At 41.9% G+C, this 19013-nt stretch overlaps 1 protein-coding gene across 3 annotated transcripts; it reads right to left on the bottom strand.

Moving 5' to 3' along the window:
• Nucleotides 1-1815: 1815 nt before the first annotated feature.
• On the bottom strand, nt 1816-12251 carry LOC134415392 (glutathione S-transferase-like). Of its 3 annotated transcripts, none has more exons than XM_063150698.1 (7): nt 12168-12251; nt 7798-7914; nt 7096-7147; nt 3837-3969; nt 3384-3525; nt 2243-2374; nt 1816-2104 (listed from the first exon to the last, which is right to left on the bottom strand). In XM_063150698.1, the coding sequence occupies exons 2-7, from the start codon at nt 7882-7884 to the stop codon at nt 1982-1984; spliced, it is 669 nt and encodes a 222-aa protein (XP_063006768.1). In that variant the 5' UTR covers nt 7885-7914; nt 12168-12251; the 3' UTR covers nt 1816-1981. The 3 variants fall into 3 exon arrangements, with proteins under 3 accessions (XP_063006768.1, XP_063006767.1, XP_063006770.1); XM_063150697.1 differs by lacking the exon at nt 12168-12251 and adding an exon at nt 8989-9121; XM_063150700.1 differs by lacking the exon at nt 12168-12251 and adding an exon at nt 8916-8938.
• Nucleotides 12252-19013: the final 6762 nt, after the last annotated feature.

The raw sequence follows: 19013 nt of genomic DNA, 5'->3' as shown, positions 1-19013 counted from the left end.
TGGGTAATAGTGTTGTAGCCATCACCTGCAGTTACAGTACAGCAGGCTGTCACCTTCATGTCCTTCCTGTATGCATACTTGATTGCTTGGTAGCTGAAAATGATCCTCATCCTGTCAATCTTTACTGTTGGTACCTGTTACATCATTGTGTTCCATGCTTAACAATAAAATAAGCTTAATCATTTCTTTAGAGCTAGAATCACAGAAGGACAAGGCACCAAAAGAGTCACCACTGCAATGTATTGTCTTTTAGGAGGTGTCTAGTCCCCATGTGGAACACTCTGTATCCCACATGGCACATAAGGAGAGCTGGGCCTCACAGAAGAGGACCCCTGACTGGCAGCACCTCTTGTAGCTACCCATTCTGGTTAGGGCTCTATGTCCCTCTGTCCCCTCTTCACATTTTGGGAAGGTCTTCCATCCAGCCTCTGACACTGTTGGAAACAGTGTTTCCCATATTTTTGGACACATATGACTTATGACACAGAATCTAGGATAATGTAGGAGATTGAAGTTCCCATGCAGTGACATGCACCAAGGTTCATCTGGCTGTTTCACAAACCCAAACCTCTCTTAGGAAACTTGTCTGGATTCACCATTTGTAGGCCTGCCCCTGATAAACTCTAGGAGACATCCTGAGTCTAGTCATCACCTGGTAAGGAAACATGAGTTCAAGCCTAAAAGTTAATGATAGTGTAGACAACTTAGGAAAACCCATCTCACCTAACTCTGTAGACATCTACATCTTGTCTAGCTGTCTAGTCTCCTTACAAGAGGTCCTAACTCAGGAGGAATCCCTCAGCATGCTCTTCAGTTACAGCTGAATACTCAAAAATGATTGTGTCTCAACTGAGATAGTTAGAAGTTTTGATGAAGCCAGTCCCTTCAGCCTCCCCTTAGAGGCAGGGGAGAGGAGCACCCCCTTGAGAGGGTGATTTAATGCCAACATTGACATTTCTTGTTCTGTCACAAGTATCCATTGAGATTTCAGGCCACTAAGTCCAATATAGTCTGTCTCATAACTTGACTTTCGGAAATGTCACTTCATTGAGGTATTTTGGGAAATATTATTCTTCTGTTTTCTCCCTCAGGTTCATTTTTCCATATTTTTTCTAATTTCTTTTTTTCCTCACTCATGTCATAGACTATTAAGCATCAGATCTGGTAACTGACAGTTGTTGGAACATAGTTTCCTTCTAAGCAGCTGCTTCTCTGTTGCATCAGGCCACTTCACAATGCTGCTTATTGTCTGCTGTAATATTTTTATTTGAAATTAAACGGACTGTGAGTATCTGTTGCTCTGTGTTCTGTCCTAAAGGTGTAGAAATAAACCCCCTCTGCCTTGCCACAGTCTGCAAAGCAAACTGCACCTTGCTTTCACAACACTTTGCTCTCAAGAGGTAATGTATTTGTAAGCACCTTGGGAGTAGCTGGTATGATCATTCAGGTTTGAAACACCTGATTTATAGACAAAAGTAATCAGTTTTGAAAAAACTTTACTGAGGGACCTTAAAAATCCAATTCACCCACAAGCTTTAAATTTGATAATGGAAATTTGAAACAACTTCTTTAAAGGGTAAGTGGTGATGCAAGTCCTCTCTTTCTTCTCTTCCACAGCTGTTACTCTGAGCTTCTTCTCACGTAGAAAATATCTTCTCCAACAAGTTGTATTCTGCCAATACTAACACTGCATTGTTCTTTTTCCAAATTAGTAAACTCCCAACCCTACAAATAGTTTTTTGCCTCCATACCCCTTTGTTTTCATGTTTTGCCAAGCATTTGATATCAATAAAGAAAAAGCTGCTGTCACATTTCCAGTGTAACAGAATGCTTTATTTCTGGTATGGGTTGCTTTGTTCCTCTAGTACTGGTTTTAACTAAAACAATACTAATTTGCTGAGCTTCCTTCTTCTTTGGGGTTGCTGCTCTGCTTTCTCCTGCTCTCCCAGCATTTTGGGTCTCACCAAAGGTGGCAAGGCTTTCATTTCTTAAAAACCTTCAACACAGTTTCTACATAATGGGCATCTGGTGGGGGTTTCCTTGGGCTGCCAGGCTGCAGGAACTTCTTAATTGTAGGCATATTGCTCATTTTGGTTTTAAACACCTAAAAAAAAAAATAATTAAAAAACAGAGCAAGAGAGGAATTCCAGCCACAAAAATGTGATTTACCCAGCATGGGGAGATGATTACTTCAGGACTGACCTCTAGCTCCTGAATACAGCATGCTCAGTAATTAAATTACCTGCAACTGAGGAAACCCTGAGAGCACATCAGGAACTTTCTCCTCCACTGCTAAAATGGCTTCCATTAGCTGAACATCTGCCCAGCTGAATTTGTTGCCCACAAGAAAGTCTTGGCCATGTTGTTTCAAAACCTGGAGAAGACAAGAAAACATGGGCTGCAGATGAGAGTGGGGCATATGGGCATCCTTGGCACCTAAACCTCACCGCACAGCTGCAGAGCTGAGCAGCAATTCTATCTGAAATTTCAGGGTGGACTTTTCAGCTGAAGCTGAGCCTAAATTTCATTATTGCTGGGAAAAAATGAAGTTTTGTTCATTTCATGTTCTAGTACACAGACTACAAACTTTGGTCACTAAGTAATAATGAATGATGATGGGCACTAGGAACAGAAACAAAACCACATGCCTCAGTAGAATAGTAACAGTCCTAGAATTAGAAATAGGGACAATGGAGGAAGCAACAAGCAATTTAAGGAATTCATAGAACTCCCATTTAGATGTTTCATGTGAAGTGATGTCCAATGCTGATATCAAGAAGCAAACTTAGAAATGCAGAATTGCAACAACTAACTAAAGAAAATCCCTGCCTTTGGGAACAGACTATTTTAGTGCTAAGAACTTTTGTGATGTTCAGCCTTTATTTTTGTTTTGCAAGAAAACTAGATCAATATTACAAAAGTGGGAAATATTGCCAGATGCATGAATCATATGGGTTGGGTTTATTGTTTTATAAATCTGTGACTGTAGTTTTACTAAAGTACTCCTCTCTACAGGATTTGTGTACAAGGGATTTTTGCATTCCTCCAGTGAAACATTTCCAAATGAAATTAAGTATGGCAGAGAGATGGGCTTCAAACAAATATAAGTATAGAACTGCTCCTTCAAGAAAAATAATCACAAAACTTTTAGTGAAAAGTTTTTCTGTACAGCTGAGAACATGTTGCTTCACAGATATTCAAATACCACAGTCCTGACAACACAAACAAACAAAGAGAGGAAAATGTGTTGCTGTATTTCCCCTTTTCTGATAGCCAAAAAAGCTGAGGATTGGGAACTGACCTACACTACAAACACATTCTTATTTTGCAGAAACTTTTTGGATAATTGCAAGTTTGATAGACACATACTTGCTGTCACTTACCTTTTCAAAGACTGGAAAGTACCTGTTAGTTGCTCTCTCCTTAATTGACTCAAGATTTTTCTCCTTTGTATCAGGTGGAGAGAAAGGAAACATCAAAATCATTTGCATCAGATCTGATATTCCCTCCACATACATGTCAATCCTATTGGTCAGGAGAAGATGGGAGAAAAAAGCACAGAAGTTATTTCATCTGTTTTCCAATTAACTAAGTCAACTTACAGGAATTTTATATCACCAATATAGTGCCAATTTTTACAGCCATGAATGAAACCTGAATATTTTTCTAAAAGAAAAGAAGCCTGTTTCTGATAGGAGCATTTCAGAAGCAGTGGTTAAATCTTATTGTTAGCCTTTTTGATGCCTTTATATGGGATTTACAGGATTGAATTTGGCTTATATAATGTAGCTATCAAATAACAGACTGCTGTGTTAGTGATAGGAGGTGTTACATACAGGGCTCTCTCCTTCAAGTCTTTCCCATAGAGATTGTATTTCCCTGCTATGTAGCTCATGATGGCTCTGGTCTGCACCATCTTCATCCCATCGATCTCAACCAGGGGCACTTGCTGGAAGAGCAGGAATCCATCTAGGGTGGAGAGGTGAAGGAAAGCCTGTTAGTTCCTCCTGCAAGGTGTACAGGAGAGTGAGACACTGAGCACATTTCTCTTGCAGTGTAGGAGACCACTGATGTCCTGCTCCAACTGTACAACTCACAGGACAATTAACATTGTGGGGAAGATAAAACAGCCTGCATCACACTCCTGTAGCAAAGTCACCACAGCACAGCTGGGCCCTGGGCTTGACAGCATTGACAGAGCTTCACTGGCTGGTGGAAGTTGGCCCTGCCTGCACCTCTGCACTTCTGGAGCCTGCCTCATGCTGGCAGGAAAAGCCTGAACCAGCACTTCCAACCCAAGGAATAGGAGGAGAATGAAGATACCTAGTAAATCTGAACTTTAAAAAAATCCAATTCTTTTGAATGCAGATCAATTCCCTGACAGGGACATACATGGGCAGTACTGCAGCAAGACCAAGCTGCAGGAATACAGGAAAGGGTCAGGCCACTTTAAACATCCTGAAGCTACAGAGCTAAAGGAGAGCATGTGACAGCTGTTGGTGTTTGAATAAGTTTCACACAGTCACTTCAGGACCAGAGTTTGAGTGTCCCCATAGATTTTACAGGCCTAGTCTCAGTGCCATTCTACAACAATTTAGGCCTATATAGAAACATCTTTACAGTCCCATTTTCTGCTGGTGCTGGTAGGAGCAATTGTCTGAGCTTTCAGTGAGACAGTTCTGAGAGCTAAGTACACACAGAGATTTAGCACTGCAAAGTCAGTCTATTCTAGACCAGTTTTCTGCTGGACTAATTCACTGGTTTTGGAGACACTCCCTCCTCCATCTACACACTAATGGCATCTAGAGAACAATCTGCCCTGTTTATAATCACAGCAGAACTCCAGAACAAAACAGGCAGCAGCCACTTGCATTGCTCCAAGTCAATCATTTATTTTAATTGCTCAATTTATATCTGTTTGGTGAATCCTTCTTTCAGATAGAAAGGTTCATTTCAACAGGCACATCTGCCTGCCTTTTTCTCCAAAGCTGTTAAAATAACTTGCTGGGCTAGAATTAATATTCTTCACTCATTCTACATTATTAATTTACAGTTGAAATTCAAAGAGTAGTTATCTCTGCAGCAACAAATAGCTTGTATTTGCTTCTTGTAAACATTCAGAGAAAGATCATGTGTGTTCTTGTCTTTCCAGAACACATCTCTGCACCTTAAGGAAGAAACATTACTTGGTACCCATCTAGGGAGCAATAGAATAGGAAAATTAATAGATCTGGAAGAATATTTTTCAGCAGAAATATGTGAAGTGAAAAATATAATTTATCTTTCTGGCCCTTGACAAAAAGCAATGCAGCAAATATGCCTGAATACACCATTTGTTTCTTATATACAGAAAAGAGGAGTCCCTCTTAAAATCAGTAGCGGACTGCCTCTCCTCCCTCATTCTGTAGGGAGAACTGCTTCACAGCACAGAATACATATACAGAATTAAAAGGAGTTTACCATTAATTCCAGGGATTGGGCTGTGCTCTCCCAAGGTGGTCTGTGCAGCACACATTAAAAAACAATCACCTGCTATTTGTAACCAAGCAGCAGAGCTCACTGATAGCCAGGTACCACCTGGGCAATCTTTGGCTGCACAGATTGAGCAGGTTAGTGATCCCACAGGCCAAGAGGTACAGGTCTGCACAGGCCAAGGGTATTTAACTCTCTTTGCCTCCAAAAGAGCTGTCTCTCTGCAAGCTGCCTGTTGGGAACAATGCCACCACTGCTGGGGCATTGCCTGGAGGATCATCAGCTGGCACAGGCAAAAGTCATGCCTGGGCCAGTCTAATGATGTGGTAGTGTCTAAACACAGGAAACTGTCAAAAATCATATTGGTAGGGAGAGAAAAAAAGTTTAAGGGAGAAGTAATGTACAGTTACTCCTGTTGAGTCCTGCCCTGCACAACTGGCAACATTCCAGAGGCCCCTTTATCAGGATGACTAATTTATCTATCTTTCTTCAACCCATTCTATTGAACCACACCTTTTTCTTTGTGTTCTCACCATCTTAAGCTCAATATATAGACATAAAATGCTTGATCTTCCTTATAAAACTTCTCTATCCTTTTCACAACCATTTAATTCTTCTCTCTGGATATCAATAAGCTCAGATACAATCCTGGTTACAGTATCACTCTTTCTAGATAACCCACTCTTGTGAAGGATATAGAGATTTGGGCTTTCAGCACCTGTGCTCTTACATTTGGAGCTATAATTGGTTTGTGTACACTACACTGTCCTCCCACATTGTAAGAGTCCCAGCAATCTGGACCTGCAAATTTAATTCTTATCTACTTGATACCACTTCTATCTTATTTTTGTTCACTTTAGTTTTCCCTGACCGAATTTCTTTAGACACAGCTTTTTCTTTCTGAGCTCAGCCACAATGCAGGCAAGACCTCTTCCAAGCCTCCTTGTATGGCTTGGCAAGCCCAGCCTGCTCCGAGGTTTTTCTCGCTTGTCTTGGGCAGCAGGTAAACTGTGGGGCACATGCACTCTCTGCTGCTCCTCACTGTCCCAACTCCTTCTCCACTCTGGCAGGAAGGTCTTCTCTTTCCAGGGTGTCTGTAGAGGGGTTCACTGCTGGATTTCTTCTGACGAGATATCAAGAGCAGTGGCTAGGGGTTTGCACTGGTGTGCGGGAAGAACTGGTCTTGCTCCCAAGGCTGGCATGAAGCCTTTGTGGCATGCTGCTTTCACCACACCAGGCTTTCCACAGGTCTCCCTGCTGGCTCCATGCTTTTTAACTAGGAGAAGCTTCACACCTCAGGCTCAGGAAGTTCTATTTGCCCTGGACCAAAACTGTGCCAGGTACCATGCTAACAATTCAACAGCATAGGTAAGTAAGTTGTATTAAGTAGAAGTGTTTGCCTGTTTAATGTACTAGAATAAACACAATCACAGAAGCTCTGGCTTTTAGCTTATACCAGTTATTTGGCACTGGAAATAGCAGGTTTCTCAAAGCTAGTATTGCACTATTCAAGGTGTTCACCCAGAAGTTTCCACTGGTTTAAGTAAATTATTTCAAACCATAAGTTTAGCTAGGCTGGACAATTATTTTGAAGGACTAAGTCTTAGGTGTCAGGAATCTTACCTTTGATTAACTTCTCATACTGCTCTTTTGTTTCCAAATAAACTTCTTCAAACTGAAAAAGGAGTGAGAATTGTGTCAAGCTGCTGTATTTGGACATTTTTCTTCTGTTAAGTGATAGCACATAACCATGCCCAGAATTACTGAGTCAAGCAAAAGGTAATGGGCCAGATCTGCAGCTGCACTGTTTAGGTGCAGATGTCCCAAGGATCCCTCACACACCCTGGATACTTCTGCATCAGTGCAGTGATTCAGAAATAACTGAAGACCAAGCTCAAACAGTGCGCAGGAATCTACAGAAACAAGACAGGTTGGAGCCAGTGCCAAGGGAAACACATTGCACATCAAATATTTCTAACCCCACCCCAGCGTACACACATTGCAACTGCAAACTTAATAAGACTGCTAGCACAACTAGATAACTTATTATTAATAAAGGCCCTTTAAATAAATCCCCATTTTATCCCCTTATGATTAATTACGTCAGGAGATTGCTACTACTTCTAATAAACTCTAAATGCCACTGAGTTTGCATCCCAAGTTTCAACCATGGAACAAGGTACTTACAAATGTGCAGTGCCACTGGACAAAAGAATTTAGCCACCCTCATGCAGCTTTTATTTGCCACATGCATGTTAAATTGTCCCCAACTGAGGAAAGTAGAGAACACCAGTCTGTAACACTCTACTGGAAATGTCAACCAACCTCCACACCAGCTGCTGCCAACAGCCATCGTATGGGCTCCATCCGGCCCCTTCCATTCAAGTAGGTAAGCCTGGGCTTCCCTGACATGATCCTGAGCTCCTGGTTCCCTGAAAGATACTAAGCACAAAACAGTATCTCATAAAACTGGTGTTTTAAGCACCGTTGTTTTGAGGGGAGATGCACCTTTTATTCTTGCTATACCTGTTGGAGTTTAAATTTCATTTGGTTCAAAACATAAAATGAGAGACAGGCCAGTGTCACCACACAGGCAGTGCTAGGAAAGGAAAGATGTGTGAATCTGTAAAGCCTTCCCCAGTGCTGCCAGGGAGGTTTCTTATGACTGTAAGCAAACACAGACCTGTTTAAACAAGTGATATGAGTCCCTAGCTACAGGGGGAACACTGCTGTATGAAGACAATTATATAAAGCTACTGAAAATCCTGCCACATCCTCAGGGAAATTACTCACCTAACCTCACTGCCCATCATCATCATTGAAAAGAAAAGGAAAACATGTTTTACCAGTAGGCTGAAATTTGTCTAGCTTTGTTTGCCATACGTGCATTTTGCAGCTTCATAGGCAGTCCATTTCTTTCCTCAAAGAGGGGTGAATGAATTGTTGATATTCCCTTTATTCCATGAAACAGGGTGAGCTTCCTTGGCCATCTTCCTGTAGCCAGCTGCATTGCCACAGCCCATTTCCTTGCTGTGTATGGAGGTGTCTCTCCAAGCCAGATGTGGAACCTAGCTGCATTGGCTCCCTGTGGCCTGAGAAGTATCCCCTGGGCACGGGGGCCCTGTGTTTCCAGGGGCACTGGCACATGGAGGCTGTCACTGCCGTGCTGTACCCGCGCCTCTCCCAGAGCACGGCAGAGACAGCGCGTTCGTACCGCGCTGCTGCATACCCGGGGCAAGCAGCTGGATGGCAGTGCTCAGATGTCAGCATGAGCACCTCCACAGCCAGGCCTTCATTGCTCTGTGCTTCGTGCCCTAATTACTGAAGGAACACAAATAGCATTCCCCTTCAAAGATGTTTGTATCATACATTGATTATCAGAAGGAACAAAACCCTTTAAAACAGATCTTCTAATCATATCCTAGTGGCTCAGAGTGCCTTACTTAATAAAATTTCCAGATGACTCCAGTTTTCCCCAGAGTTAAAGCCAAAGGTGCAGCATTACATCTGTCACACCTTGCATCCACTTGACATTTCCTATTTGAATCAGGCTTAGTACACTCCAGTGGTATGTTTTCTTCAAGCCACAGCGCTTTGTAGATGTACTTAAAACAAAGTACATTTGGAATGTATTTTGCCCAAACTTCACCTAAATAAAAAACAAGATTGAGAGTTCCCCCTTGAGCAATTCCAGTAAGAACCAAGTCATGCTACTAAAATAAACTGGGATATTTGGGGTAATTTAATAAACATAATCCGAATACACATGATGGAAAAAAAGTATGTTCAGTTTTAAAGTGCGAATAGCTGTTCCTAATCACAATGTCTGGCTCTAGGGACAATGTTTTATTAGTTTCTGAATCTTGTGTGATGCAGAAACTACTTTTCACTGTAGGGCAGCTTATCAATATAGTTCATAACAACTAGCTAGTGCTTCTTTCATTATCACACTTTTCAGCTTCGTTGCATCTCTATCATGTCAACACACATTGCCCCAACTTGTAACGCACAGAAACTTACAGTAAATAAGACCTTTCCTTTAACTAAAAAAGCCAATGACTGAAATAACAAGTATATGAACCTCAATCCTCCTGGAAACATTATCTTTTGTTTGCAGAAGAAGAGTAGGAGTAAGAAGCCTCAGGTATCATTTTACCATTTCACATGAACAAGAGATTCTATGTGGCATTAAATTATGTGAGAAGAACAATGACAAACATAGAATTAAATTTTGCCATAAGATTTTTTTTTAACTAAAAAAACTCTGTCAGCTCTGAGTGGATTTTACCTACCTTAAGCTTCCAACACAGAAAAAAAAAACCAACAAAAACAAACAAACTAACTAAAAAACAAAACCAAACAAAAAAATCCTCTTGAGTTTTGGTTAAAAGTCACCTTAATCTTTAGATCTGCTGAATGCATCGCTATCTCCTGACTATACAGGAGCTGACACCTGTAGCTCACATACAGGCAACTGCTTTCAGTTCGTGGGTCTGGACCTGAGTCCTGTCTGGTGGGCTCAGTTTAGTTGCTTATTCCCCTGTGAGTACTGACACCTGAGATTCCCAAAGATCAGAAGATACAACCCTCGACTAACTAGAGACTTGGCAACTTCTACGTTAAAAAAGCAAACCTATTCATCCAGACTCTCAACACTTTTTTTAATTTATTTGGGGAAAGATACAGCCTACAAAGCCAAGGCCTCAGGATTTCACTCAGACCTTCACTATTTTTCTAGTTTTACTAAGAGACTTTCAGGACGTACTGTTTAAAAAAGTTGATAAATTTTTGATAGAATATGTTGATACTTTATTAGTAGCCAAGTAATCTTGTATAGCTGTCACCCATTCCTCATTGTTTGCCTTAATTAAAAATGGTCATTGAGCCTTTCTATATAAGTTACAATTTGTGTAAGGGAAGTACAGAATATGTGTGCAACATTCAGCAAGATGAGTAGCTATTATCTGAAAATCATATTAAAACAATTCAAAACATTCCAAGACCAGGTATTAAAACTAACACTTTTCAGAAGTTGTAGGATTCTGCCAGTGCCAGACAGCTCTTCCAAGGAAATAGGAAAACCCCTGATACTGATAACCTAAGGTGATGAAGGACCCACTCACTGGGCAACACACAAGGCTGTGTGTTGAAGATTTTGAAGCTAGCTGCAGTTGTCCTGGGACTGCCACACTGTGGTAAATCATTCACCTTGTTTGCACGAGAAGGGCAAGAAACAGCCTCTGGGATAGTAACTGACATGCCAAATCCCACTACACTGCTCCTTCCACCTGGGAAAGGAATGACATCACAGCTGTGCAGTAACCAGCCATAAACCCTAAAAGGCTCAAGCAGATGTAACAGATGTGCTGTTTCTAAATACCAATCTGGAATTGTTATTTGTGGGTGGTCACATTATTATTAACCTGGAATGCAGGTTATTGACTAACTACTGAGAATGAAGCAGCAGAAACTCCACCACTCAGTCCAAAGCTGAGCACACAAGCAGCTGAATTAATTGGATTAACAAAGATCTATAAGCTGCTCTGAGTCTGTAAATATTTATGCTGATTCTCAGTATGCATTTGGAGTGTGCTGTGCCAGTGGGCAGCTATGGAAGCTGTGTGGATTTATGACTTCTTGTGGAAGAAATTATCAAATGCTCCATGAATGACGGAACTGTTAAAGTTCTACAGTTGTCACAGAAATGCATTATCATTCATCAGCCTGAGCATATGGCAGAAGGACAAAAAAAGAGATAGGAAATGGTCTAACATATATTGTATAACAACAGTACAAACCACCAGGCTTACAAGTAGTCCATGGTAGGACCTGGTGTTTCTTGCTCCTGAAAAGCTATGTCTGACCTCTCCTGCTGAAGAAAATTGACTCTTGCTAAAGGTACAAATGGCCACATGTCCAGGGACTGTTGAGAACAGGCATGGAAACCCTTCTAATTTTAATTAAGTAGTATCTGATCCCTATAGCCAAAACACTACTCATGACATATGGGGACTACTGCACTAACCCAGACACTGCTGAAGAATTGGTTCATGTCATGAATTTATGCTGCAGTACAATAAATAATTGCATCTTGCATACACTGCCCTGACATCTAGCAAAAGCCTCAACACAAAATTTGACTACATGCAATTTTTTTAGTTGTTTTTGTCTAAAATCCATATTTCTATCCCATTTCCTACTGCCTTGTAAGCCTCAGTAACATGCCTGTCCAGAATTTCTGTAAGCATACATCTCAGGGATGCAAGAACAGTTTAAGAGATCATCATCTTCCAAAACCAGGAGCACTCAGCAGGAAGTGCTGTTTAGCCCTGGAGCTGAGATTAGAGTCCAGCATATCCCATGGACCAGCTCTGCTGCTCAAACCCAGAAGAAATAACACAGTGCTTGAGACTTGCACTTTGTCCTCTCAGTTGTTTCATGGCTGCCTTTGTCAGCTCTAGACTGCACCACAGAATTAATTTCCTGATTAGAACACACCTTTCTCTGGCATTTTCTCTCCTGCAGCTTCCACCGGTGAATAACTCTCAAGCAATTTTTAGTCTACCTGGCACACAGACCAAGTAAGGAAAGCAGAGAATTTACATTAGAGCAGCAGATACCCTAAAAAACTTAGTTGTGTCACATTACAATAGTCATGCAAACACTTTAAGAAAAAGGAATTTTTAAGTTCTTACCTTCTGACCTTAACTCAGACTCCACCCAGCAGAGGCAGGTTCCCCAGGGCTGTTTAAAGTCTGCCGCTTGGGGGAGTTTCCAGCCATACCCAATAAGAGAAAAAAGCCTTCCAATGCTCTTAAACTGACACTATCCAGTTTAAAGAGGTATGGGTCTGAAAACTGACACCCAAGCAGAGACAGTCTTTGCTGATTTGACTACACCATGACACCAACCTCACAGTTTCTAAGGTAGCCATCTATTCTCACTGTTCTCTTGGAATTTTGGGGGCATTTTACCCAAATACAAGAGCAAGACATTTGAAAACACTGAGAAAATTATAGATGTTTCCTGGGTCATATTTAAGGTAATAGTAATCATTTAAAGAAAAACCACTAAAGTTTCTAGGCTTATTTAATTATTTGGCAGGTCTTTATTTTTGCTGCTGTATGGCATAGAGAAGTTACTCAAAGTATGGAATAATAGGGCTCAATTACTTTGAAATACAGTATCAAGCTTACTTGATATAGAAAATGGACGAGCAGTTTATGTCACAACCCATCCTATGTCTCAAGGCAATAGCACTAATTTTTGAAATTGAATGTACATGGCTAACACTCAAAGATTAAATAAATGATAATTTTCTTACCCATGAGAAGTAATTGTTTCAGCTTTTCTATCTGTATTTCAGCTAAAAATCCCAAAACTGAAAGTGGATGTGAACAGACACAAGGATAGCACAGCAAATGGAAAATGGGATTTGGGTGCCAAGATAAGGTTCTTTCCTCTAGCACAGACCCACATGTGATGTTGGGCATTGCTTTACACCCCTGCAGCAAACATCAGTACAATTAACCTCATGATCTGTTCATAGAACCCACACTGTTATCAAAATTGTATTTGTCTGTCTAAAGCCATGGCTCTACTAACACAGCACCTCACTATGGGGAATCTCAGGACAAAAGTCTCCAGGTAACATTTTCCTCTCAGGTGGAGTTTTGTAATGGTTTTTCTGCCTGGTAATTGCTCACAGTTTCTTCAGAGCATGCACTTCCCTTAGAAGCTTCCTGCAAATTTGTAATTTATGTGCTTCAGAGGTTGATACTGTCAGCAAAAGCCAACTGTATAGTGCTTCTTTACACTTTGCCTACTTCTAACTCTCTCATAAGTTCATAGTATACTGAGTAAAGCATGACATTAAATGCATGTGTCTGTATTTTGTCTATGTCAAACCCAGTTATTAGCAGGCTACCCTAGAGAAAATTCCTAAATATGGATCAGAAGTCCAGCAGAGGCCCAGAACAATCCCCAGCTGGCAGAATAGGTACCCTGTTTTGGACTACCTGAACATTATGTAAATGCATGCTCTACCACACACGGGGCACGGTGACCCCCGTGTAATACAGATGTGGCTCCAGGAGGAATGCAGCACACACAGAAATAGCTGAGTAGGAAAGGAGCATTTGTTCATACCTATCCAGTACTGAATCAAGATTAATCTAGTCCTGTTTTTGAGGTGTTTAATGTCAGCATGCACCTGAGTGTGTGGAACAGACACCACAGAAGAGCATGCATGTGACTGTAGTCTCTGTCCTCTCTGCAGTCGCAAAAGCTGCCAAGGACAGCAGTAGGCTTGGTGGCAAAGAGTGGGAGGGAGAGGTCCCTAATTTAAGGGTCAGGGATGACTGAGTGGTCAAGCAAAGCATTCTGATACTTTTTGGATTTGCTGACTATTGAGACAGAGTAAAGATCCATTCTGAATTAGGTGAAGTGTCTAAGAAAGGTGAAAAGTCTGTGAGGCCAAAGCTGAAGGAAAAACTCGCATGCCGAGACAGCAAGGAGACAGAGAAAGAAAAACAGAAAAGACCACGAGGTCGATTTACCCCCGACTTAGAAATTCCTTTGATAAAGAAGAACTGGTGCTAAATGTCACGCGGAATGAATATGTATGAAGTTATTGTGAAACTGTATGCATATGCATTTGGAAGGGGGATAAAAGAAGACCCGAGGTCTTCAGAGGCACGCATGCCTTGTTGGGGGACTTGCGTCCGGCGCGCGTCGTAAATAAACATACCGGGCTTTACAACTTTTATAAAGTTGTGAGGTTTCTTCTTTTCTCCGCAAAACACTATGGCCACATCTAGATTTGTCTGTTGTTCCCCTTCTACCCATTCTTGTTTGGCAGAAAGACTTTCTCCCTTGCTCTCTTTTTATTTTGCTTCCAGCACAGCCTTTCATAATGTAATTACAAAGCTCCTTTGGAACCTGAAGGTAATCATATCAAGGAGGTTGCTGTTATCTGTAACATGAATGGGTGTTCTGTAAACCTCTAGAGCAGATAAGAAAATAAGTTTCTTGTACATACGATTTGTTAAGTCACACCCATGAGTATTCAAGAAGCGGGCATGGGGCCCAGGTGCTGCTGAAGGGATCTGGGCTTGGGCAAAGGCAGATTTTAACTAGTGAGCATTCCATGCCCTGGCATGTCACCTTCCCACTGTGCTCTGCAGACACACTTCCCTGTGCTGTAGATGAGGTAGGTTCAAAGTCTTCTCAAAATGTACCTCCCTGCAATCCTCACGAAACACCACGCAGCTGCCTGGGGAATGATGCCTGAGTGCAGCATCCTCTCAGAGGTGAGCACAGGGTACAACACTAAATGCCACCAAAGAATTAAACATAGAAGTGTAGGAGGATTCTCCTCATGCTGCTTATTGCACTCCTAAACATGCAAGCTCCTAAACTGCTGACATACAACACCACTGTGATAAAGATACTTTGAGTCCACGTGAATAGTTTGAACAAATCATGAATCACTCAAGCCTTGCTGCAAACCTTCAGTGACTGCTCTGGTTCTGTGCAGGAAGCTTTACTGACTGCCCAAGCCAAGGTTAACCAAGCCTGCAGTAACCCTCACACATATTTCCCTGAGCTCTTTGACTCTCAGCTGGACCACTGGCATGGGAAAGTCTGAAAACAATAACCCTAATTCTGATTTACACCCACTGTAAATTTACACCTACTCTAGTGCTGTGAGGAGAGTTTAAATGGAGATCTGGTTTTTAGTACATTGTTATTTGGATTGTTTAGTCTTTATTGATCTGTCTCAACATGGTCAAAGGGCTGCTTTATCAAGGCGTGAGATAGGCAAGATCAAGGTTTCAAAGATAACTGAAACAGACCTTTAGTATATTTTACAAATGGAATTGTAAAATATTTAACTTAAATAGCTCATGTATTGTAATTACATCATATTTTGGTAGAAACTTGTATTAGTGTATGTTTCCTCTATGTGGTATCTGTTGTGTTCTGGGGGTCTAGGGGTGTGGGGGTCTTTCTAAGACTCTCACTTTATGTGCATTATTACAACTAAAACTACTAATAACCTAAACTAAGGTTTAAAGAATATTTTTATTTTCCACTACTAAGAATAGGGTGGGAAAACCTTTAATCAAGCCAACAAAAGCCTGTGAAATCAGCTTCATCAGATGGTGGCTCAGGGCTGATGATGAGGGAGGAGGCAATTTCCTAAGAGCAGATGGTCCAACTGCTGAGAGAGAAAAGCAGGTGCGAGTCAGATGGTACAAGCCTACAACACAAGGTTTAAAACCACACAGTGATCAATACTGGGATAACCTGCCTTTCACAGTTTAATCTTTTTGCACTGGAGTGCTGCTTAGCCCCTGAATGTTCAGTATCTTTCAAGATTTCACTGTGTTCATTATATCCTTCACATTACTTTCATCCATTTAAATTCCTGGCATCAATGACATCCTCTAACAATGAGATCCACTGTCTTAGTGTGAAAATGTTGCTTTTATTTGCTTGTATTTTGCTGCTTTTATTTAATTGTGTTCCTCCACTTCTATCATAAGATAGGAGAGATGAAAGCCCTTCTCTGTCTCTCGTACTGAAATCACATGCATAAAAAATAATTTATCTAATAATTTTTGTAACGATTTGATTTGTAATTCACTTCTCACATGCATTTCCCAGCTCTGCTTTTTTCCTTCTGTATTCTTTGTATTTTACTCTGTTGGTTGTATTTTCTGATTCTCTCTTATTACATCTGCATTATGTAAGAGTGCAAGAAACTGCCAAACATTCTGTCTTCCTCAAAACTGAAAATGTATATGTGTGCATAACTCTTTGATTTCATTTCCTGCAGAAAAGGAAACTTGGAGAGAATGGAGGGCACTTTCTCTTTTACCATCAGGACAGCTTCTACCAGTTGCTGGATTTCTGTCCAGAGAAGTTTGACAGATATGAAAAATTGTAACCAGCTTGATTCAAGAGGAAAAATGTTTACAGGAATTAAAAACCTAATGACTTTTCTGAGTTTTGCTCCAGAACAGAGGCAATGCAGTTATTAACAATCTAAATCTTCATTTCAGGTTTATTTCTGCATCCTTAGTCAGTTCTGTAGGTTGCACATGTACAACAGTTGTTACATTTCCATAAAAACTACAAATGAAAAAAATATCAGAAGAAATTGGCAGTATAGTACAAGACACATAAAAAGTGAAGGGAAAGATAAGTGCATTGAGTCAGATGCTTCAAACCTTCATGTGCTTTTGTTCTCTTGTTCTCAAAGGGAAGTTCTCAATGCAAGTTTGATAATGGAACAGGAATCTGGTTCATCTTGCCCAGCTAGTTAGCAGCACTATGGACTGCTATCAGTGCCCAGTTCACAAAGGAACAGCTCCCTTACACAGCCTGCAGGGTGAGAGGTTAAACTGAATGGATGTACACAGAGACCTGCACGGTCCTTACCACAGCACCAATACTGAAAGATGGCTTGGGTGTGCCTAAGAACCATGCTGAAACTGCCTGTGGTCTTTATACACAAGCTAAAGAAGTTGTAATAATAAAATATAGGACGTACACTCATGTTAGAAAAGTGTTGATGGGAATATGTTTCATTGCTGAAAGTGGAGATTCCTAATCTTCTCTTTTGGAACGAGCAGAAAAGACACAAACATCTTTGGGGCCCAAACCTATACAGCTCAGTTGTCAGTTTTGAAGAGGCATTCCTCTTTCTTCAAGGAGAGACAAGACACTACCCAACTAGTGAAGTCTTACATGGTAAGGGAAAAAATGACCCCCAGATCCTGCAGATACATGTTCTCCAGCCTCAGCCCTACACTGCCTTCATTTTAGCACCTGTTACTATTAGCAAAAAAGCACCATGGCACTAGAAAAATAGTGTGCCTGTCTAATTAAGACACAAACACTCCTGTCATAGCTGTGTTTTGCTCTGTGGGCATACTCTGGGAGAATGCAGAACACGATGCTCTGAAAAGTATCTAAGTTATACTGCTTATTTCAAAGATGTCTCTGTGCAACCCATTCTGAAACTTCTCAAAACTAACTGTTCAATCAGATTTTCAAAGGAATCCAGAAGAGTTGTCTCCCAGATCACCCCTTGACTAATGTTCTGCAGCAAAACTGTGTGCTGAATAATAGCAAGAGTTAAATAAGATAACTACATCCTTGAGAAAGCAAGTGAAGGATATTCTCTGCTTGAACTAATGTGTCCAAGTAGGCTGGGAGGGCTGGAGTCATATGTACTAAGCTCTGGCATCTGAGTCAAACATACAATGATGCTATCTCCACTATACACCAAGGTCACATAAGCATTTTCAGATGTCAGTGGCACAATGGGAGCTGGCAGATGGCTGATTATTCACTGTATTCTTCAGCTGCTCCTGCTTCTCGTATCAGAGGGAATTTAGGCAAACTGCATTTAACTAGACTAAATGCCTCTGGTTTATTAATTCAGATCACTGAGTTTCAACTTTCCTATTTACTATTGCTTTATCTACTATGAAATGTGCTAATTTTTCTTTTACCTCTTTGATAAAAATGTGAAAAGAGTGAAGTGCCAAGGAGCTGGTTTCTCTCTTCACCTACCTAATATATAGTTGCAGAGGGGTCAGGACCAGGCTCTTCTCAGAGGACCATAGTGCAAGTAGAACAGGCAACAGGCACAGGCTGCAGCACGAGAAATTCCAACAGACATCTGCACTGAAACAGAGCCCGGAAGGAGCTGCTGGAAACGTGTGTATACATCCTTCTCTCTGCCCTGCACTCCAGGGCGGCTTGCAGACATGCTTCCATTAGACACTCAGAGGTTAACCATGCCTTACACATAAATTGCATTCTGATAATATTATTTGTTGCCACGGCCTCCAAAAGTGTCACATGTTAAAACCGAGCATCTGGTGTTTATAGGTTGCTGCAGCAGGGTCTGTCCCCCAGGCGGGTGTACTTTTGGGGCTCTGTGGCTGAGGATGGCTCCGGGCTGCACCGCCTCGCTCCAGCCAGACCCCACCGAGGGCCCCTGCGGAAGGCGCAGGGCCCCACCTGGGGGCAGGAAAAGTAATGGCAGGCTAATTCCACGCCCAGAGCTCCCGAGTTGTTTAAAGGGAACCCGGGGATACGCCGAGGAGTTGTTTACAACTCAAATTTTTCCCTAGCAGCAAATAAAAAAAGCCTTTCCTAAGAGCAAGGCTGGGTTCCGAGTGCAGCCTCCTGAGAACTCCTCTGCACCAACAGTGTCCAGGCGTCCTGGACACACGTCCTGCACGCTCTGGAACGCGAACTCTGCTCTCTTGGACCTCAAAGGCGTGGCCAGCACCAGCAGGGCCCGGTGATCCCCGCGACCCGCTTGGGAACCCGCAGAGGGACCAGCCTTTTAAACCGGGCACGGCTGTGCGGGGCATCGGCTCCAGCGGCGGCTCCGTGAGGGGAGGCCGGGGCTGCCCCTGCCGGCCACAGCCGGTTCCAGCCGGATCCAGCCGGCCACAGGCGGTTCCCGCCGAACACAGCCAGGCACAGCCGGACACAGCCAGGCACAGCCGGTT

Source organism: Melospiza melodia, chromosome 3 (assembly GCF_035770615.1).
Source record: "Melospiza melodia melodia isolate bMelMel2 chromosome 3, bMelMel2.pri, whole genome shotgun sequence".
In the NCBI taxonomy this organism is placed as follows: Eukaryota; Metazoa; Chordata; class Aves; order Passeriformes; family Passerellidae; genus Melospiza; species Melospiza melodia.
Note: the sequence above shows the minus strand (reverse complement) of the source record. Positions and strands in the feature narration are given on the sequence as shown.

Excerpts from the sequence above, each read along its gene's own strand:
- LOC134415392 (XM_063150697.1), bottom strand. Across the intron at positions 7,148-7,797 it reads TGGCAGCAGCTGGTGTGGAG|TTTGAAGAAGTTTATTTGGA; the intron begins GTTGGTTGACAT and ends CTCCTTTTTCAG. Across the intron at positions 2,375-3,383 it reads ACTTTCCAGTCTTTGAAAAG|GTTTTGAAACAACATGGCCA; the intron begins GTAAGTGACAGC and ends TGTCTTCTCCAG.